Source organism: Schistocerca gregaria, chromosome 3 (genome assembly GCF_023897955.1).
Source record: "Schistocerca gregaria isolate iqSchGreg1 chromosome 3, iqSchGreg1.2, whole genome shotgun sequence".
Lineage (NCBI taxonomy): Eukaryota > Metazoa > Arthropoda > Insecta > Orthoptera > Acrididae > Schistocerca > Schistocerca gregaria.
Genome location: NC_064922.1, coordinates 915,312,901 through 915,336,325, shown reverse-complemented (window position 1 = coordinate 915,336,325; position 23,425 = coordinate 915,312,901). Strand labels below are relative to the sequence as shown.

General features: G+C 43.9%; 1 protein-coding gene across 1 annotated transcript; it reads left to right on the top strand.

Annotated features, from left to right (window-relative positions):
- The first annotated feature begins 644 nt into the window (after positions 1-644).
- On the top strand, positions 645-21,848 carry LOC126355480 (cuticle protein 18.7). Its single transcript, XM_050005796.1, has 3 exons — positions 645-690; positions 19,301-19,645; positions 21,406-21,848. The coding sequence occupies exons 1-3, from the start codon at positions 679-681 to the stop codon at positions 21,688-21,690; spliced, it is 642 nt and encodes a 213-aa protein (XP_049861753.1). The 5' UTR covers positions 645-678; the 3' UTR covers positions 21,691-21,848.
- The last annotated feature ends 1,577 nt before the right edge of the window (positions 21,849-23,425 follow it).

Below are 23,425 nucleotides of genomic sequence, written 5' to 3'. Positions count from 1 at the left end.
AGATTTCACACACATTTGAACATTTGGAATCATAAGGCTCCATGACAAAACTACACCAAAGTCCGAACCCTTCATCTCGGAAGAAGAGAGGAAAAGAAGACGAGAAAGAATGAAGAATTACTGGGCCCTAAGAAAAGTACAACGTACAGAGAAATGATTGATCCAGCGTACCCCAAAGAAGGTGAAACGAAAGAAAAAGCATCCATGTCTTTTCGATCTTCAGTGTCAAACATGGGTTGTCCCTCCTTATACACTTCTCATGGCGAAATATCTACCATTCATTATACATCTGGAAACTACCTTCGGTGGGGCAAAATTTCCTTTTAAATTGATGGTGCAGCTTAATTCTGTGGACAGGGTCCTCGCCAGCTTCGTTGTCCTCCGATGGAGACGTTATTGATATTCATGACGCTGGCGGCGAACTATTAAAAAGAGACATTCATCGAAGAATGTCGAACCGGGGCCGGGGACCCCGCAGGCGGGGCTTGGCGGGCTCCCAGCTCTGGTAATTGGGCGTGATTGCATCAGCGACGCGCCACGGTCTGGTCTCGCCACGCCGTGCCAGGGCAGGGCAGGGAAGACACGCCTGGAGGACGAAGGACGACGGCACCGGCCGCGACCAGTATATAAGAGCGTCCGCCGTGGGCCTCTCCAGGTACAGTTCAGACTCCAGAAGCCATGAAGGTCCTGGTGAGTAGCCATCGCTGTCGCATCGGCCTCGCATTCACGCCAACCGCTCAACACCTTCCTTTGACATTGTCACAGGCTGCACTGATTTTCAGAGTTATTGCGGGGTCCGTTCACTCAGCTCTTGCCATGCAAACTCCATGACTCAATTTTTTTCGTCGTGGAATGGAGTACGTACTATAACTGTTGGTTTTCGAAGGTCCCCAGTAATTTTTACGACACAGATCTTAAATGGGGTAACATTCAATGGTCTGGATATGTGCCAGAATACCTTAATATTATGGATGCATTTCTACTTCATCTAGGACACTGTAATAGAGTTTGCTAGCACTAGATTGCTCGGTACCGCTCGACATGGACATTGCATACTCCAGAAATGGTGTTAGACCGATTCTTCATCGCATTTAGCCACCTAGACGAGGGGAGGTGATGGATTAGTCACCAAATTACGTTCGAATAAACTTCAAACCCCTCCAGATTGTCCTGTGGAATGAGGGCTGCTACATCTACATCTACATCCATACTCCGCAAGTCACCTGACGGTGTGTGGTGAAGGGTACCTTGAGTACCTCTATCGGTTCTCCCTTCTATTCCACTCTTGTATTCTTCGTGGAAATTAAGATTGTCGGTATCCCTCTGTGTTTGCTCTAATCCCTCTGATTTTGTCCTCATGGTCTCTTCGCGAGATATACGTAGGAGGCAGCAATATGCTGCTTGACTCCTCGGTGAAGGTATGTTCTCTAAACTTCAACAAAATCCTGTACCGAGCTACTGAGCGTCTCTCTTGCAAAGTCTTCCACTGGAGTTTATCTATCATCTCCGTAACGCTTTCGAGATTACTAAATGATCCTGTAACGAAGCACGCTGCTCTCCCTTAGACCTTCTCTATCTCTTCTATCAACCCTATCTGGTACGGATCCCACACTGTTGAGCAATATTCAAGTAGTGGGTGAACAAGTGTACTGTAACGTACTTCCTTTGTTTTTGGACTGCATTTCCTTAGGATTCTTCCAATTAATCTCAGTCTGGCATCTGCTTTACCGACGATTAATTTTATTTGGTCATTCCATTTTAAATCACTCCTAATGTCTACTTCCAGATAATTTATGGAATTTACTGCTTCCAGTTGCAGACCTGCTACATTGTAGCTAAATGATAAAGGATCTTTCTTTCTATGTATTCGCAACACCTTACACTTGTCTACATTGAGATTCAATTGCCATTCCTTGCACCATACGTCAATTCGTTGCAGATCCTCCTGCATTTCAGTAAATTTTCCATTGATACAACCTCTCTATTTCCTATAGCATCATCCGCAAAAAGCCTAAGTGAACTTCCGATGTTATCCACAAGGTCATTTATACAAATTGTGAATAGAAACGGTCCTACGACACTCCCCTGTGGCACATCTGAAATCACTCTTACTTCCGAAGTATTCTATCCATTGAGAATGACATGCTGCGTTCTGTTGTCTAGGATGTCTTCAATCCAATCACACTATTGGTCTGATAGTCCATGTGGTCTTGCTTTGTTCATTAGGCGACTGTGGGGAACTGTATTGAACGCCTTGCGGATAGTCAAGAATCACGGTATCTACCTGGAAACCCGTGTCTATGGCCCTCTGAGTCTCGTGGACGAATAGCGCGAGCTGGGTTTCACACGATCGTCTTTCTCGAAACCCATGCTGTTACCTGCAGACTAGATTTCTAGTCTCCAGAAAGGTCATTATATTCGAACATAATACGTGTTCCAAAATTCTACAACTGATCGACGTTAGAGATATAGGTCTATAGTTCTGTACATTTGTTCGACGTGCCTTCTTGAAAACGGGGATGACCTGTGCCCTTTTCCAATCTCTTGTAACGCTATACGCTTCTAGACGGTGGTGATGCGTCCTTTGGAAATGGGCTTGATGCTCGGTAGCCCTGTTGATACTATTTGGAGCTGTCCAGCCGGCCGCTGTGACCGAGCGGTTCTAGGCGCTTTAGTCCGGAACCGCGCTGCTGCTACGGTCGCGGGTTCAAATCCTGCCTCGGGCATGGATGTGTGTGATGTCCTTAGGTTAGTTAGGTTTAAGTAGTTCTGAGTTCTAGGGGACTGATGACCACAGCAGTTAAGTCGCATTGTGCATATGAACCGTTTTTTTTTTTTTTTGGAGTTGCCCAACCGGTACATCCATTGAGTTTCAACCTTTCTCCCCTCTCCCTCAATGTTTTTTGCATCATGTCTAGACATTAAACTCTACACTTAGTCATCGCACTCACTTACAATGGGAAGACATATTCGAGACACAACGCCAACCCTTCACGAAAGATGTGAGCATCGATGGAAAACGTTTCTGGTTACGCGGCTGAATAAACTCTGGGAAATGTCCTACCCATAGTATCATATGAATTTGTCGGTTTTTGCCCTCTTCGGGGTAAAGGGGTTGATTAATCATTTTTAATTCAGTTACTAGGTAAGTGAGTGAACCAATAACATTTGTGCGAATATTGGAGTTGAAGCAGCTAGGGACACTTTATTAAATTAGTTTCATGTGCTGGTTTAACACATTGTTAGCCTATTAGTGTGTGACAGGAGTGTTGGAGAGCTACGAGCAAACTGAATGCTGCGCTATCTTTGAAACGTACTTAATCCGTCATGTATCTAAAGCAGACATTCACACAACACTCAAGTCGATTATCAGGAATGTTGTAAATAACGAACCTCGTGCTAATATGTACTATGGGCATCCAGAAACCACAAATGTGACAATGGAGCGGCCAGCAGGGAACTGCACTTGTGATCGTAGCCAAAGATGTAGCAAATGCCGAGATGAGTCGTAGATGAGCATAAAGGAACTTAACAGACGGTTTAATAACTTGCTATGTTAAGGTCTTCCATCACGAAGTACTAACTCAGTATGTAAAAGGTGGCAGCAACCATAAATTATTTAACTAAACGTCATGGCATTCGCCGGAAAACATTTAGGGAAGGCACGGGATTTCTAAATCAAGATGGTCGGATGGCGATTTAGACACTCGACGTGTTCCACAGATACGGGTTGACACTCTTCTATTTTTCATTAGCTTGGTAGCCACTCTTCATAACTGTAGTCAGACGTAACTTAACTTTTATGCTGATTCGTGAGCAGATCAAGAACACTCTAGAACCCAGCCCTGCGGCACAGAGCTCTTACTTTGTTGGAGAAGTATTGCAGTTCTTCTCCATCGACGCTCCTGAATTAGTACATGTGGCACAAGTAAAGGCCTTCCATTGAATGCTTTCCGCAGTGGCTCATACTATATTCAAACGAATTGGAAATTCCTTCAAAAACCAAACTTACACTCAATAATACTTATTCCTGAAGCAACATGTTTTCCCTTTATCACTTTGACTGCATTAGTTGGTTTAATACTCTTTTTTCCAGCTCTTCCTTTCTGACACTGGTTTTCCATTCCTATATACCTGCGACATTCAGTATCTTGCGCAGTCTGTTTCCTAGATCACATCCTCTATCTGCTCCTACATTTTCAGCAAGCACAATTTTTTTCTGATCACCAGTAAACGTAGATGCAGTGTCGCCATGACGTGACTGATCTTCTGCTAGGGGCTTTCTGTGGGTGTCATTTACCACTTGTATCATTGCTCGACAGACGTTCACACAAGACAAGTAGAAACGTCTATGTCTATATCTATACTGTGCAAACCATTGTGAAACGCCTAGCAGAGGGTAGTTTGCAGTGTACCGCATATTCGTTTAGTATAGTTTAGTTAGTTACGTGTTCCATTGATCAATGGCACGGAAAAAGCGTTATGAAGTGGAACGTGTAAAATGCACAAGAAATGCGCACATGAAATAAGCTTTTTTGTCTTTTTTCGTTTTTTGTTTACGTTATAGTGTTATATCTAAATATTTGTATTATCTATCCCATTCCCTTAAATGGCACGAAGTGCATATATTATATCTCCACATTTATTTACGCATATTCAAGAATTCATCTATGGTATAGAAGAAGTTGTCAAGGAGGTATGATTTCAATTTGTTTTTGAAACTACTACTGCTGTCTGTCAGACATTTTATTTCATCTGGTAATTCATCTAAAAGTTTTATAGCAGTATATTTTACCCCTTTCTGGACCAAAGATAGGTTAAGAGAAGGACAGTGTAGGTCTTTCTTTTTTCTGGTATTGTAATCACGAATGTCGCTGTTGATATTAAACTGTTGAGAAAAAATTTCGTTACTGAGTAAATGTACTGTGAAGCAGTTCTAAGAATTCCTAAACTTTTAAACAAATGCCTACAACATGTGCGACTATGAACCCCACACATTATTCTAACTACTTTCTTTTGAGCAGTGAATACCTTATGCATAAGTGTTGAGTTGCCCCAGAATATTATTATGGTTTCTCCCCATTCATTTGGCGTTTGGAGCCAAGGAAGAATCGTTGCTTCAATGGCTCCAGGCGTGTTTGTTTAGCCTGATCTTGTTTCCCAGATCCTTGTGGGAAAGGCATTTTGGGAGTGTACTAATTTCCCAGATTCCTCACACAGTAATGCTGCTGGAAGCTTTGTCAGTAGGCTTTCACGAAATAGTTGGCGTATATCTGCAAGTGTCTGCCAGATCAGACGTTTCAGCACTTTGCTGACCATGTCTGCAAGATAGTAAAAGTACTTTAATATATTTAAGGAATCCTGAAACCGATTACGAAGGTGACAATGTTAGGTGGCCAGTGTAAATATCAGATGAAATAACGAATCCAATGTGTCCTCGTTATTTGCAGCCACTGGTTAGAGTGTTCCTTTAATCACGCTAGTGGGGCAGGTACCACTGTTTTCCCATGCAAAACAGGCGCAGTGGTTACTGAATAACGCCGGCTCAGCTCCTAGGCGTCGTATATCGTGCGGCTGGCGGACGCTTCTATCCCCGCGCTGCAAAGACTGCCGCCGATGATAAACGAGCGCGGCGTCTCCAGGGCGACAGCCACTGTGCGGGCATTAATACGTCACGTGCCAGCCAGGCGGCGCTGATCCGGCAGGAATGCCCATCTGCGGTGACGCGCGTCATCCGTCATCCGAGCGCCAAGACGAAAAACTGCCGACTCGGCTGAGAATTCTTTCCGGTCGTCAGAGGATGACGTATGTAACTACCGGGTAACTGCGCTTGGCGCTAGGCGAGAGTCAAGATTGCGGTACAATTCTGCCACTTCTTGCTCTGTTGAAAGATTCTTGAGAAGACATGCCCTTCCTTCAAATTTTTCCACGCACAGGTGTGACACGTATTGAGATATGTAGGCATCCGACGTATTTCTCAGATGGGAATATGACTTTGACTATGGTGCAAATGGCTCTGAGCACTGTGGGACTTAAGGTCTAAGGTCATCAGTCCCCTATAACGTAGAACTACTGAAATCTAACTAACCTAAGGACATCACACACATCCATGCCCGAGGCAGGATTCGAACCTGCGACCGTAGCGGCCGCGGGGTTCCAGACTGTAGCGCCTAGATCCGCTCGGCCACTCCAGCTGGTGACTTTGAGTATGACTTCGCTTTAAAGCATTGTGGTAAGGATCTATTCTAAAATGTAAAAGTAGGTTGATCTGATTCGGCTCCAGGTTTCACTTCAGTTGTGACACAATAACTGCGATCATACAATATCGTTTTTGAAAAACTAACACATTAAAGTTGTATGCGTTGCACCGTCGATTCTCTAACCCTGAATGTATAATGAAATATGTCTGTAAATTCGAGTGTAGTAGTTGGTGATAAATAAATACATTCTCAACATCAGTTGTTTCTGGTTTCTCCATCTTAAGATAACTGCAATTTAAATAAAGAGAATTTTAACATCAGACACGTTTCACTTTTACGTATAAATCATCTTCTCTGGTCATTCTTGAAATTGAATACATGTGTTTGCCCATTTTGGTTTGTTTTAGATTAAAAACCGCATTTTATCTATAAAAGATGCTTTATCAATAAAAGCGAAACATGTTTGGTGTAAAAATTCTCTTTAATTGAAACACTGTGATTTTAAGACTGAGAAACCGTAATAACTGATTTTAACAGCTGCTGCGGAAGATGACCAGGTAAACAAACGCACGTTTTCAGCATATCGCTATTTACTATAAAAGTATTTCGATTTAGCGTTACATTACAGAACTAAATGCAACTTGAAATCCGTTTTCCATACTCTTTGGATGTACTTGTACTGACCAAAACAAACTATAATTCCATACACAGTAAAACTATTAAACGCAAAGTTGTTGCAGTATAGGATCAATATTCTAAAGACATAACTTGCCAAATTTTAAATAAAACGATATCGGTTTTCAAGCCGCGTCAGTAGTAATAAAATGCATGCGAATGTTTTATTCATGTATGCCGTCGCGAAAGACTCCGAGGATACATTGCTATTTTTTGTTCAACAGAGTCGTCAATTTCCCACATACATTACCACGTACAGGAGTAAACTAATATGTGATACCATTAATTTCGCACAATATCTGAGGTAGGCAATAGCAGTAGTAAAGTCCACACCATCTAATATTTTAGCTCGAATGGGGTACACAGCCATGATAATTCTTGGTTGATATCAGTTTGCCTCACTGGCTTATATTGTTAGCGTTAAACTATCCTTACATTTTGTATTATTCTCTACTTTGCAGTTTCGGCTGTGTAGTAAGTGTCTATAATCCGTATCAGGTATAGCGTGATTAAAATTCATAGCGTGAAGAAACCATTGGTCGTTTAGTCTACCGAAAGAAAAGAAAACTTACGGAGTGTAACCTGTTAAATGCACTTATTTAGACATCAGCATGAAATCATCTGGTATAATAAAGGGAAATTTTAATAGCGTAAAATATTTAACTGCATTACCTGACTTTAGAATTGTAGACATGATACCAATTGTTACGAAAACAGCAGTTACCCATCATAGTCACTTGACAAGGTTATGGAAATTCTGAACTATGACAACGACACCTCGTGGCTATTTCGACAGAGATACATCTGAACGGAGCGGTATGCTCTAAGTATAATCTTTCTTAGCCACACTATATGCTGCTAAAAGTTAAGAACGAGTTTTTCCGAGAGATTGTAGAGGCTTTAGATATATTTCTGCTTCCCAAAATAATCAAGTAAATTCTAGAATGAGATTTTCACTCTGCAGCGGAGTGTACGCTGATATGAAACTTCCTGTCAGATTAAAACTGTGTGCCCGACCGAGACTCGAACTCGGGACCTTTGCCTTTCGCGGGCAAGTGCTCTACCAACTGAGCTACCGAAGCACGACTCCCGCCCCGTACTCACAGCTTTACTTCTGCCAGTATCCGTCTCCTACCTTCCAAACTTTACAGAAGCTCTTCTGCGAAACATGCAGAACTAGCACTCCTGAAAGAAAGGATACTGTGGAGACATGGCTTAGCCACAGCCTGGGGGATGTTTCCAGAATGAGATTTTCACTCTGCAGCGGAGTGTACGCTGATATGAAACTTCCTGGCAGATTAAAACTGTGTGCCCGACCGAGACTCGAACTCGGGACCTTTGCCTTTCGCGGGCAAGTGCTCTACCAACTGAGCTACCGAAGCACGACTCCCGCCCGGTACTCACAGCTTTACTTCTGCCAGTATCCGTCTCCTACCTTCCAAACTTTACAGAAGCTCTTCTGCGAAACATGCAGAACTAGCACTCCTGAAAGAAAGGATACTGTGGAGACATGGCTTAGCCACAGCCTGGGGGATGTTTCCAGAATGAGATTTTCACTCTGCAGCGGAGTGTACGCTGATATGAAACTTCCTGGCAGATTAAAACTGTGTGCCCGACCGAGACTCGAACTCGGGAACTTTGCCTTTCGCGGGCACTTGCTATTTGTATGGACAATATATTTTATTGGAGATGTGTTTTAGACAGCTGAAACAGCGCTGAAACTGTATACACATTCCTGTATAAGAGGACACTATGAAATGATATTTTTAGATACCTCTGCTTGTAGCAATCATCACTCATGATTCTTCATGCAAAAAATTCCCGGCTCGGCGGCTGCCCTCGGTACGCAACAATGGCAAATTATCATACAATAAACTGAGAGCTCCCTGCGGCCTGGAACAAATGGAGGTACCCACCCACAAAGCATAATAGCCAAAGCTTTGGTGTGCTGGGCTCCAGGAACTACCGGGAACAGCTGCCCTTGTGTGATATCTTCAAAATCATTTGCCAGTACATTCCTCACGCTAAAGATAAAATCTTCAGATTGCCAAAATCGACTATGATATACGTTCCTGTAGTAAAGGAAGGACGTCATGTTTAAGAAGACTAATTGTTGGTTTCTTTTAAACAGATATATGAAAGAAATATTACGAGCAGGAACCAGAATATGTATGAGAATTTCTTAGCTACATTTTTATTTTAAATATGTTGTTCTACGAACTCAAATGTAGGTAATATGAAAAGACATTTAATATATGCTGAATGGTATACTAAAAGTAATAGTCGGCAGTCTTTAGGTTCACGGAACCCTTCTGGAAAACGGAGTATACACCACTGCATTTACAATCACAGATTTTTAAATTTATGTACTTTCTAATTACTTACAATTAATATGACGAAAATAGCATCTTTTGAGTCTAGTTTACGTACCACTTTGTAACAGTACAATCCATTTCTGCCATCCTTATGGCTGCGATATGGCACTTGCTACTCTTCATTTTTAAAATCTTGTCTCTTTGTAATTAGTACTAATACTATATCACATCTGTTAGATTCCCAGACTTTGGGTTTCTATTACAGATATGCACACATACGAATAAAGCAGCTGCTCACAAACAGCTTCGGACTCCTATGATCTTAGTACATTTATCACAGATGACTGTGATTCTGTCTTACAGGGTAACAGTGACTGAAGAGTTACAGAGTGTCCACAGGCGTAGAGATGTACACATTACCCTTTCATGACAGCACGTTTATGAGTATCCGAGTAACGTAGTATATTTCCTACGCAGGTTACATATAACCAGTAAACAGGGCAGTTGTGACTCGCTCCGGAAACACGAATATAGTCCTTTACGAAGAGAAAATTACTCAGCTGAGCATAATGTCATGTACGTCAATGTGTCTATGTACCTGCTTATGATACATTGCTACGTTTATTTGAAGAAGTACAGTATACGAAAGAAAGACAACTGGAGACTAGCCCGAGAGAGCGTCAGTAGCAAGAACAAAAGAAGACGGTGTGTAATCACGAAACGATCCGCTTACGTCGTTTATATGACATTACAGCTCATCAAAAATACGCAAGCTGTGGGGTAGACAAGAGTTAATGCCAGTGTTTCTACCAGCCAAGAAAATTAGACCGATGCTGTGCCAATAAAGTCGACCTCACCACCATTTTTTCTTGCGCTTCTAATACGCTTTGTGAAGTCGGAAGCATCAGCCGCATCGCACTGTACATAATTAACCAAATGGTAGATTAATTTTACAAATGTGGACAGATCTCCAGTTTCTAAGCATATCTTCTAAAAAAGAAAAAAAACAAGTGTTTGAGGACAATAAGATTGTCCCACACATCCACCTATTGAGATCGGTTAAAATCAGAACCGAGATAGTTAATATACATTTAGGGATTGTATAAGCTGTCCGAGTGTTTTATGTTTCAGTGGAGACAAATGATTCAAATAGCTTTCAGCATTATGGGATTTAACTTCTGAGGTCATCAGTCCCCTAGAACTTAGAACTACTTAAACCTAACTAACCTAATGACACCGCACACGTCCATGCGCGTGGCAGGATTCGAACCTGCGAACGTAGCGGTCGCGCAGTTCCAGACTGTAGCGCCTAGAACCGCTCGGCCACCCCGGCCGGCTCAGTGGAGACAGTTCATCCAAAGAGATCGGCATTACTTTTCTCACCACATAGTGACTGACAATCTCAGCACTGACTGAAGACGTCCGCCATTTGCAGGTAGTCAGTGGTTATGAAAGAGGAATGTAGTAGTAGCGGCGATATTCGTTTGCTCTATGCTGTAATGAAGGATCGAAATTCCACCCACATACTGCTGGACGAGAACACATAGAAAATCTTCAAATAGCATGTTGTGGAAAAACAAAACTCGCTGTTATAGATTTTAGGAAAAGGTTTGTAATTAATTTAGCTCTTGAAACTTCCTGGCAGATTAAAACTGTGTGCCGGACTGAGACTCGAACTCGGGACTTTTGCCTTTCGAGGGCAAGTGCTCTACCACTGTTTTTAAAAAAGAAATGGTTCAAGGGAGATTTTGTTTCTTTTTTTAAAAATCTCATTTTGCTCTATATTGGTCGATGAATCTGTTCGTAGCGGACGTCCGATGACAGCCGTTCAGGTTCTTTGTTGATCCGTTCACTCAGTTTTTTATTACAGACGGTATCTAACCCTCTGACCGAGCACGCTGAGATACCGTGCTCGCCCACTCAGCTACCCAAGCACGACTCACGATCCGTCCTCACAGCTTTACTTCTGCCAGTATCTCGTCTCCTACCTTCCAGACTTCACAGAAGCTCTCCTGCGAACCTTGCAGAACTAGCACTCCTGAAAGAAAGGGTATTGCGAAAGCGTGGCCTAGCCACAGCTTGAGGGATGTTTCCAGAATGAGATTTTCAATCTGCAGCGGGGTGTGCACTGATATGAAACTTCCTGTTGGATTAAGACTGTGTCCCGGACCGAGACTCTAACTTGGGACCTTTGCTTTTCGCGGGGAAGTGCTCTACCACTGAGCTACCCAAGCACGACTCACGACCCGTCCTCACAGCTTTACTTCTGCCAGTATCTCGTCTCCAACCTTCCAGACTTCACATAAGCTCTCCTGCGAACATTGCCGAACTTGCACTCCTGAAAGAAAGGGTATTTCGGAGGCATGGCCTAGCCACAGCCTGGGGGATGTTTCCAGAATGAGATTTTCAATCTGCAGCGGGGTGTGCACTGATATGAAACTTCCTGTTGGATTAAGACTGTGTCCCGGACTGAGACTCTAACTTGGGACCTTTGCTTTTCGCGGGCAAGTGCTCTACCACTGAGCTACCCAAGCACGACTCACAACCCGTCCTCACAGCTTTACTTCTGCCAGTATCTCGTCTCCAACCTTCCAGACTTCACAGAAGCTCTCCTGCGAACCTTGCAGAACTAGCACTCCTGAAAGAAAGGGTATTGCGGAGGCATGGCCTAGCCACAGCCTAGGGGATGTTTCCAGAATGAGATTTTCAATCTGCAGCGGGGTGTGCGCTGATATGAAACTTCCTGGCAGATTAAAACTGTGTCCCGGACCGAGACTCGAACTCGGAACCTTTGCTTGTGTGCCGGACCGGGACTCGAAATCTAGCGTCTGGTAGAGCACTTGCCCACGAAAGGCAAAGGTCCCGAGTTCGAGTCTCGGTCCGGCACACAGTTTAAAATCTGCCAGGAAGATTCATATCAGCGCACAGTAGGCTGTAGAGTGAAAATCTCGTCCTGCACTTGCAGGTGCTTAAACCAGTCGCCGCCATTAGCAGTGGAATTTCGGGGTTGGGCAGAGCGTTGGGTGCGGCGTGGCAGGTGGGCAGGTAGGCAGACCGTCGCGATCGCCCACCAGGCCATGACCTTGCCGGGGGCGGCGCGGCCCAACCTCCGCCTCCGCCTCCGCCGCAGTACGCAGGACTGCGAGGCGTGGCCACAGGCCTTGAGGGGCCCGACAGGCGCGGTCGTTTGTCTGCTGTCTCCTGCAGGTCCTCCTGTTTCCAATCACGTTTTATTTTTCCTCCCGGTGGACACTTAGGCGCTATTCAGCCCGGTCCAGTTTGGTAATTGTAACGTGTATTTACAGCTTCTTGTTTTCCACCGACGGACCAAACGTGCTCTGTCCCCACATAATAACTATTTACGTGACGCCGATACTGGATGGCGGATTCATTAGTCCTTACAGTATAACTAGAAAATCCCAACAGGAGAGACAAGGAGGGAGATTTAACTGGAGGTTTACTGTCTTTGGCCCGAAATAAAGCATGTTCCTTGACAATTATTTTCTTGGGGTGTGTTGCAGGTATCAATGTCAAATTTGGGCAAAATGTTTATTGATATTTCCTCTACGAACTATAATTTTGTGTACCGGAGATGTCGAAGAGCAAAGGCGAAAGTCCCATCGGCTGGACAACAAATTTCGATGTAGACCCCCACGCGCGGTATGTCACAGGTCAGCCGGCACGTCTGAAATCAAAACTTAGTTGACGTTAGCGAAGTATATAAGATTCCTTAGGAGTGGTACGTCGCTTAAATTATGTGGACCATAGGAAACAAAATGGCGGTAATTTGAAAAAAAAATAGGGTTCTTTTCATTGATTTTTCGACTTAGTTGCCAAAGTAAAAGTTTTTTTAGTTGATGGACCGGAATGGAAGTGGTTCCACTCCTAGACAGTTTAGTTAGCTTCGTCAGAAACAAAGAATCATGCCAATCATGCCAATCGGTTCAGATTTGCAGTTACCATACCGCGCGATAAAAAAAAAGTCGTTTCGTGAAAAACGCGTTTTAAGTTTTCACTATACATAAGTGCAATATCATGCAACGTACGTACAATCTGCTATTCCGGGTCCATAAACTAGCCCTTCCTCTTCCTTGAAGAGGGCGTTCTGCTCGATCTGGGCCATCCTGCACTGCTCCAGAGCCGCGTGACAAAGGTTTTCGGCCGCTTGAATCCTGTGGTCGTCCGAATGCTTGGAGAACTCTGTCGAACAGAGTCCCAGGGTGACGTCCGTCGTTCCTATGGTCTTCAGAATTGCTGAATACCCTTCGTTGAAGCTGCTCACTGCCAGGAAAGTCGCAGGCTCCACAGTCTTCGCACCCGAATGCAAATGCTTGGAGGCTAACTTCCAAACAGACAGACAAGCTTTCAATGAATTTTATGTGTTTCTTAGGATGAACACTACTATCAAATAGACGTCCCACAGAACAATTAAAGCAAAATCGTCAACTTTTTAAAAAAAATTCGAAGAGGACTACCTCTTAATACACAAGTTATGCAACATTTATTCGTGTACCAGGACATACTGATGTGCGAAATGAAACATCGTATTTTCTGGGAAAGCGAAAAAAAAATTATAAATTAAAACCTGTTATAATCTCACATTCCTACACTCTGAGCCTCTTTTTTGGCTGCTGAGTCTTCCAAAGTAAATAATATGCGTGATACAAAAGCTAAGAGCGAATTTTGCATCCACAGGCGAAACACTATGTCTGGTGGTAACATATGATTGATACCCAATGGAAACAAATGATCACAGTCACAGTTACGGTATTTCCTACAGTGGGTCAATGTGTTCTTGAACTGCAGATCGTTCGCTAATAGAAAAAAAAGAAACACAAACGAAGCCGCGCATCTTTTCATTTCTGTACAAACTGTCTGCTCGTAGTTGCTCAGTCCAGATCGAAGTATTCCGTGAGTTCCACTAAATCATATTTGGCCAATATAGTGACAGTTTGTAAAAGCAATGACCGTTGTAGCTTCAGGTGCAATGGCCGTATGGGTACAGTTTTGGTCAGATAAAAACTAAATAAATGAATAGATTTGCCAGATTCGGAGATACTTGAAATTAAATCGATTTTCTTGTGATGAAATACGAAATTAAACAACGTAAAATTATCTAGACCAACTGCTTATCTATGTCCACCTTGGGTGAAGTTAGGTCAAAACTACCATGCTCTCTTCAGCAATCATACAAACAGGCCAAAAATGGCGGGGTTTATACCTACACAATATTACACTGTTTGACGATAATCTCTGTGTTTGGTCACATCACCATTTCTGTGTAGCATAAGAAAGAACAATTTGGTACCGCAAGTAGTTAACGTACGATTCTCACGGGAAAAGTTTGGCAAGCAGCATATATTAATTCATAAAAAGCATACGAATTATCCGTATAACTGATAAAACATTTTAAGAAGCTTTAGCGATATGCGTACCAGGCGTGAGAACTTTCGGATCCTTTTCCATGTGAATACGATCTCATTCAGGTACTATTTACGTTAGCATTTCCTCGGCATTATTTCAACCATAACTGCAAAAATCTGAAGAGTTTCATTATTTTAGTATCCATATTTCTGTCCTTGAGGCGTTTACATTGTTGTCTTACAAGTTTTTTTTTTTGTTTTAGCCATGCAATGCGTATGTCTTCCCCAGAAGGGCAGCATATAATAACAGCACTACACTCAGCAAAACCAGAGGAAACGAGTGGTCCTGAACTTTAAATTAACCGAGATGAGCATAATTTCACACTCTCGGGGGCGGCTCGGTATTTGTAAATCTGCCGGAAAATGAACGAAGGTCATGGAACAACGATGTATTACAAAAAATCCAAGGAAATCAGGTTGAAGTAGAGGGTATCAGTTACGCACCCTTGTCAGTGCTAAACAAGAAGATTCCTTTCACTTGAGTTCACAAAATGTAGATGGTGTCGCAAGTGGACGGGTGTAGAGCGAAGATACGCTTGAGAGCACCAAGAAAATCAGGAGCCATTCTGTTCGGATTTAATGGGACATAAGTCATGTGGGGCTAGGCGCAGTCATTAATGTTCGATTCTTGTCGGACAAGTTTGTGGCGGCGCTGTTGTTGTCTCGACCTTGGCTTAACGACAGCCTGTCAGCACGACATTATCTACGATCCGTTCTCTGCCACCAGTTCGGTGCACATGCAATAATAAACACTTCACTATTTTCTGAAGCACCGGTAACTCTGAAACCGGATTAACGACACACTGCGAACGTATTTTTGAAAACAGTTGACATGTACAAGCTTTAGTGATTGTTTAATAAGATAATACGTGCACGAAACGGCTCCATTAACCAGAAACGTATTTATTTCGTCGACAAGAACGCGATTTGTTTTCTGACCTTATGCAGAATCAATTTACATGGGATTATAGGTAAGTTACGACAAAAATCGTTAACTCGAAAGAAAGCAAGGGTGAGCAGTCAGGCATTCATTTTAAGATTTGAAAGATCTCATATTACTGCCTTGAACTGCTGGAGTAATACTTTATTAGCACAACAAGTTTCAATCGTCTGACTGTCATCAGGTTCATAAAGTTAGTCGGAGCATCATGATTTTAACTTTTATGGAACTGATGATGATCAGACGACTGAAATAAAGTGTTTTTCCATCAGCTCAAGGCGGTAATAGGACATTTTTCAAATATAGAAGAAAATATATTGGGAGTCGTTTCAATTACATTTGGATGAAGAAACTGCAGCTATATGTTAAACCATGACAGACACATATATTTTATAAATGAAGACGCAATGGGGGACTTCCTGTATCTGAACTTCCAGTATCCACCTTATGAGTCGACGATAAGCAACTTCGCAACGTACATGTATTGCAGATCAGGTTATCTGCGCTTATAGAAGCAAAATGTCGTAGGTGCATGGGACAGAAATGGGAATTGGTTTGGGGTTTAATTTGTAGCACCTTTCTTTTTTTCTAGTCCTGTACTGCGTTATGAGGCAATCATGCAGAATACTGTGTGTGTTACGTGAGGAGAGTGGCTGTTAAGAATGATACAGATAAGACTTCCTTTCTAGCGAATTATTTCCTTCATTATGACATAGACACATGCGCTCCATGGTACCGAAAGGCGCTATCCTTCTACTGACAAATACTTCTCGAAAATGTGGGGCGCAGCTCGTGGTCTAGTCGCTAGCGTTGTTACCTATGGATCACGGAGTCCCTGGTTCGATTCCCGGCCGGGTTGAGGATTTTCTCTGCCTGGGAAGTGGGTGTTCGTGCTGTCTTCATCATTTCATCATCCTCGTCGCCACTGGCTGACAGTGACTAGTTTGGACTGCGTAAAAATTGGAACTTCGTACGAGCACTGATGACCGCGCAGTTGAGAACCTCACAAAACAAACATTATCAACATCATCGAAGACTTGGTACTGCTCTTAGGTGGACTTACAATATATTAGAGGTGTAAGGTTACGTGCGAGGCACGATGCAGATAAAGTTTTAATATAATTACTTGCCTCTTTGTCATGTTTCAGTTCCTGTATTTACTAACAAACTTACAAGGAATTTTGCATGGATTCCAGTACAGTGCAACAAATGTCCTGCACTGTAAGTGGAAATGTTTATGCAATCCTGAGCCTAGGCGGTCGACTTCTCAGTTTGAAACTTTCTTTCATAAGTTCGTTGACAATTTTCGGTGATAACTTGACCATGCATCAGATAAAAAACATGAAAATCCTCTGCAACTTCTCCATCACGTGCACCTGAGAAAAACTTTTTTCCCCTAAGTAAACAGCCTGATACAGAAACCTATCGTTGAGCAAACTCTGTAGGTAATTCCGTCAAGTAATACATGGTTAATTTTTCCACTGTTTTTGTCGTAATATGGTAAGCCTTACGTATTGAATATGCTTGACTGGTTGCAGCCATATTTTCGAAGCAACTTTGGAGACAACAACTTTAACAGTATGAAACGAAATCACATGTTGTAAGTACATAATAGCGTCAGATACTTGTGACAAATGAAAAATTTGTGCTGAATCAGGACTCGAACCCGCAATTCCCGCTGTCGCCTAAACCACTCCAGCTACCTGAACAAGCTCCCACTGCCTATCCAGACATCCATACGTCAGTCAGTCAACATCCAAACTCCTCATTACAGTCAAACCAAGAATAAGAATTTTAGTATCGTAATGCATGCATATCTGAAGGACATGTATTGTAATAAATGCAGTTACTGCATAAACTCAGACAATGTCACCATAAATAAAACTGTGATGTTGTTAATATTGCTTACGTGAAGGATAAAACTTTTTGCGTCTTGGTTTGCTAACATTTTTCTCTTACTGTCATACTTCAAATAGCTCTGAGCACTATGGGACTTAAATTCTGAGGTGATCAGTCCCCTAGAACTTGCAACTACTTAAACCTAAATAACTACAGACATCACACAGGATTCGAACCTGCGACCGCAGCGGTTGCGAGGTTCCAGACTGCAGCGCCTAGAACCGACCGGCATCATTGGCCGGCTAATGTCACACTTCACTGAAATAGATGTTGACATTGGCAAGTCAAATGTCTCCTGTTTTGCACTGAAAAAATACTGTAATTTTTGAGGCGTTGGAGCATCGAGGTTCCCAAACATCTTGGCTGATTGAAACTGTGTAGCAAACCGGGACTTGAACCAAGTGCTTTACTTTTTGTAGTCAGTGCTCTTAGGTATTCGGGTACGACTCACGACACATCTTCACAGCTTTACTTTACCCATAAGTACTAGGGTTGGTTTGGTTGGTTTGGGGGAGGAGACCAGCCAGCGAGGTCATCGGCCTGTCGGATTAGGAAAGGAAGTTTGCCGTGCCCTTTCTAAGGAACCATCCTGACATTTACCTGGAGCGATTTAAGGAAATCACGGAAAACCTAAATCAGTACAACCAGACATGGGATTGAACCGTCGTCCTTCTGAATGAGTTCTAATTTAGTAATACATGCAGAAAATCAATGATGAAATTGTGAAAGCAGGGGAGAGCTACTGATATAGATAAGGCTGTAAGTAGTGTGTGGATACCTAATTTAGCAAGGTCAATGACCACAAAAAGTTCTGGGTTCGTGTGCGAGTCTGGCCAAAATTTTCAATCTGGCGGAAAATTTCAAACCACGCCACACTCTCGGCCATCACCTATTGGGTGAGCTGTTGTTATTTCAGGCGAGCGACAGAATGGGTTCATTGTGCGACTCTCCATTTGACACCCTATCTCCGTCCAGGTCCTTCGGGCGAGTCTCCATTTCACACACCCTGTTCGTCCAGTGACATTAATTTGGGCGGAATTTTGGGTTCATTGGGCGACTCTCCATTTGACACCCTATCTCCGTCCAGGTTCTTCAGGCGACTTTCCATTTCACACACCCTGTTCGTCCAGTGACATTAATTTGGACGGAATGTTGGGTTCATCGGGCGAATCTCCATTTGACGCCCTATCTCCGTCCAGGATCTTCGGGCGACTCTCGATTTCACACACCCTGTTCGTCCAGTGACATTAATTTGGACGGAATGTTGGGTTCATCGGGCGACTCTCCATTTGACACCCTATCTCCGTCCGGGTTCTTCGGGCGACTTTCCATTTCACACACCCTGTTCGTCCAGTGACATTAATTTGGACGGAATGTTGGGTTCATCGGGCGACTCTCCATTTGACACCCTATCTCCGTCCAGGTTCTTCAGGCGACTCTCGATTTCACACACCCTGTTCGTCCAGTGACATTAATTTGGACGGAATGTTGGGTTCATTGGGCGACTCTCCATTTGACACCCTATCTCCGTCCGGGTTGTTCGGGCGACTTTCCATTTCACACACCCTGTTCGTCCAGTGACATTAATTTGGGCGGAATGTTGGGTTCATTGGGCGACTCTCCATTTGACACCCTATCTCCGTCCAGGTTCTTCGGGCGACTCTCCATTTCACACACCCTGTTCGTCCAGTGACATTAATTTGGGCGGAATGTTGGGTTCATCGGGCGACTCTCCATTTGACGCCCTATCTTCGTCCAGTGACAATAATTTCGGCTGAACGCTGGCCTTCCTCGCTGTATCACTGCTGTGCGCAGAAAGTGTGACGGGAGGTTTCGGCTGGTGCGCAGATCGTCGTGAGCGCGCTGGTCGCCGCCTGCCTGGCCAAGCCGGGCTACCTGTCGCTGCCCGCCGACACCCCCGAGGTGGCCGCCGCCAAGGTGGCGCACTTCGCCGCCTACCACGAGGCCGCGGCGCGCTCGGCCGGCGTGGTGGCGGTGGCGCCCTCCTACGGCTACGCTGCCTACGGGCCCGCCAACATCGTGATCGGCGCCGACGGCGTGCCCCTGGACACCCCGGAGGTGGCCGCCCGCAAGGCCGCCGACGCCGTGGCGCATGCCCGCGCCGCCGCCGGGCTGCCCGCCGTCGGGCCCGTCCCCGTGCCCGCTGCCGTCGTGCCCGCCGTCGTCGGATCTGTAAGTGTCTCACTGCAGCGTCCAGGACTCGGTGTGGGCCAGGCACCGGGGGTTTCTTTCTATGCCTGATGCATCACAGTGTGGCACAAAGGCATTGGCGTATAACGTGTACGGTCAAAAGCGATAAGACTAGCAGAGTATTCCTTCCAATATACACTACTGCCCATTAAAATTGCTACACCAATAACAAATGTAGATGATAATCGGATATTCATTGGACAAATATGTTATACTAGAACTGACTTACATTTTCACGCAATTTGGGTGCATAGATGCTGATAAATCAGTACCGAGAACAACCACCTCTGGCCGTAATAACGGCCTTGATACGCCTGGGCATTGAGTCGAACACAGCTTGGATGGCGTGTACAGGTACATCTGTCCATGAAACTTCAACACGATACCACAGTTCATCAAGAGTAGTGACTGGCGTATTGTGAGGAGCCAGTTGCTCGGCCACCATTGACCAGACGTTTTCAATTGGTGACACATCTGGAGAATGTGCTGGCCAGGGCAGCAGTTGAACATTTTCTGTATCCAGAGAGGCGCATACAGGACCTGCAACATGCGGTCGTGCGTTATCCTGCTGAAATGTAGGGCTTTGCAGCATCGAATGAAGGGTAGAGCCTCGGGTCGTAACACATCTGAAATGTAACGTCCACTGTTCAAAGTGCCATCAATGCGAACAAGAGGTGACCGAGACGTGTAACCAATGGCAACCCTTACCATGACGCCAGGTGATACGCCAGTATGGCGATGACGAATTTGCATTCACCGCGATGTCGCCAAACACGGATGCGACCATCATGATACTGTAAACAGAACCTGGATTCATCTGAAAAACTGACGTTTTGCCATTCGTGCACCCAGGTTCGTCGTTGAGTACACCATGGCAGCCATTCCTGCCTGTGATGCAGCGTCATGAGTAACCATAGCCATGGTCTCCGAGATGATAGTCAATGCTGCTGCAAACGTCGTCGAACTATTCGTCCAGATGATTGTTGTCTTGCAAACGTCCCCACATGTTGATTCAGGGATCGAGACGTGGATGCGGATAAGATTGCCTGTCATCTCGACTGCTAGTGATACGCACCTGAACCCACCGATTCCATATTCTGCTAACAGTCATTGGATCTCGAGGCTACAATCCGACCCTCATCAAAGTCGGAAACGTGATGGTACACATTTCTCCTCCTTACAAGAGGCATCACAACGACGTTTCACCAGGCAACGCCGGTCAACTGCTATTTGTTTATGAGAAACCGGTTGGAAAGTTTCATCAGGTCAGCACGAGTTAGGTGTCGCCACCGGCGCCAACCCTGTGTGAATGCTCTAAAAAGCTAATCGTTTGCCTATAACAGCATCTTCTTCCTGTCGGTCAAGTTTCGCGTTTGTAGCGCGTCACCTTCGTGGTGTGGCAATTTCAATCTCGAGTAGTGTACTAAACAATGGTGTACAGAATATACATGTTGCTAAAGAAGAAAAAAACGTGTCACATATTCCGACAGGAGGTGGTTTGAAAGTTTTATATTCTAAGGCTGGCTTTCTAGCCTCTCGTTATATACAGTAAAGTACAATCTTGTGAGCTCTTAGTTCTTTTCCATCTCTATGTTTATGTCCAATAGAAGATCCACAGATCAAGACAATATGAGAAAAAGAAGAGAATGAGGAATTTTTAAGGATCATAGTACCTAGCAGTTCAGATAGTGTTAGCGGTGCAGAATTTGAAGGGTGCTGAGTGGTTTGTTGCTCGTTTCCAGGTCCCCGCTGACACTCCTGAGGTGGCCGCCGCCAAGGTGGCCCACGCAGCCGCCCACGTGGAGGCCAACGTGCGCAACGCCGCCGAGGCCGTGGGCATCCACGGTCTGTACGGTGTGGTGCCCAGCGTGTACTCGTACGGCGTGGTGCCCGGCGCCTACAGCGTGCACCACGACGGCACGCTGCTGACCCCCGAGGGTGTGCCTCTGGACACCCCTGCCGTGGCCGCCGGCAAGGTGGCCAACGCCGTGGCGCACATCAGGGCCAAGAGCGGCATCGTCGTCTGAGCGCGCCGCTGTGCCTCGCGACCGCTGCCCGACTACGGACTCCGGCTGGACAATCCGAACACTGTGCCATACGTTTCTACCCCCCTCCCCCGACACGTGCATCCCAAAAAATCGTTTTGTGATCTGTTGTATTTTTAATAAATATACGCGAGTTTTTACTCCATTGTTTTATTTCACCTGAATCTACATGTTTTACATTCCAAATATTAGGTCAAAAAGTACAAATACGAATTAATTGACAACTGCTCTGGCAATACTGTTGAGAACGTCGATGAACCTGTAGGGGAAAAAAATTAACCTTTGATGGCGTCGCGTGCTCGTTTTCTATTGATTTTATTTCACACTGCATGGCAGCTAAAAATGGTGATAATTTTACAAATAACGTCCATGTTAGCAGAATAGGACCACAGCTAAGGTAAGTTACAGTTGAGAACTCGAGGAAGGTGCGAGTCCTTTTCGTAACCTGTTGCACAGCAGGTATTAGCTAATGTTAGCTGGAAGGGAAATTTGCATGATTTTCACTGTGCATAAACATATGTCACAGTTTATATTTATTTTACAGTGAACACTAATGCAGATACTCAGAGATATGTTTCTTTCCGTGGAGGTATTGAGGAATAAAACGATTTACATGGCCAAGAAGTCCTAAAATATTCAAAGATGAACCATTTATCAAGCTCTTCAAAAATGAGAGCAACTATTGGAGACGGAAGCAGGCTCATCCATTTTGCATGACAATGCTAACTCACCTTCAGCAACTCTGTAACACAGCTGCAAAAATTTCGTGAAGAGTGTTATCTTGTTCCTCTTGCTGCTATCAGACGTCTCCACTGATTTATTCTCAAAGTGTATAGGTGGATATCGTTTTGATTCCCACAAACATCTGTTACTTCTGCTATGTTACAAATTGAAATAGATTCTGTTACAGAGGAGTATTAAACTCTCCACACCAGTGGCCTTTCTCATTACTGAGCAGGCAATCTTCACTGACATATCAACTGAATTAAATTTGCTGAAATGAGTTGAACGGCACAATGGAGGATGAAATCAATGAAGTGTCAAAGACATTACATGATATTAGGGAAAACCAATCAGAAAATATAGAGTTATTCTAACGTAAACATTACATCAAAATTACACTCTAAAGCAACAAAAAAGGCACCACGAAGGAATTAACCAATTGGACTTAAATTGATAGATGTTATGTACATGTACAGACAAACAAATGGTTACTGTTTCGGAAACATTAGGCGGTTTCATCTTGACCTGATAGAGTTAGGTGTGACTCTCATGTGTTAAAACAGTCGACGTAGTCAGGTGAATGGTTTAGCATTTTACTTGATGTTTTAGTAACAAATAGGTAGGGAACTAGGTAAAAATACAATTTTCTTTCATATTTAGCTATATAGCGCAAATGGCGATGTTGTATTCATTGTGAATGTCAATGCACTTAAGAAGTAGGTACTTTTTTGTTCGTGTATATGCATGCATTTGAGTATCTACATATGTACATAGGTGCATTAAACACAAGGTATTTCTGATAATTGAGAAATGTCCAATTTAATGGTGTGAAAGACGAAGTGTCAACTCAAATTATAGCCAAAATCTTCCTGTCTTGGATATTAAATGATTGTCATAATAGCCTTCACTGCACTAAGTATTAGTTGATAGTATAGAGACGGAGTAGGTAATAGCGATTATATTTATCATGCTGTGGTTCCGCTATTGCTGCCAT

What these genes read in the sequence shown, in the direction of transcription:
- LOC126355480 (XM_050005796.1), top strand. An exon ending in TGCCCGCCGTCGTCGGATCT is followed by an intron (nt 19,646 to 21,405) that starts GTAAGTGTCTCA and finishes GCTCGTTTCCAG; the next exon opens with GTCCCCGCTGACACTCCTGA.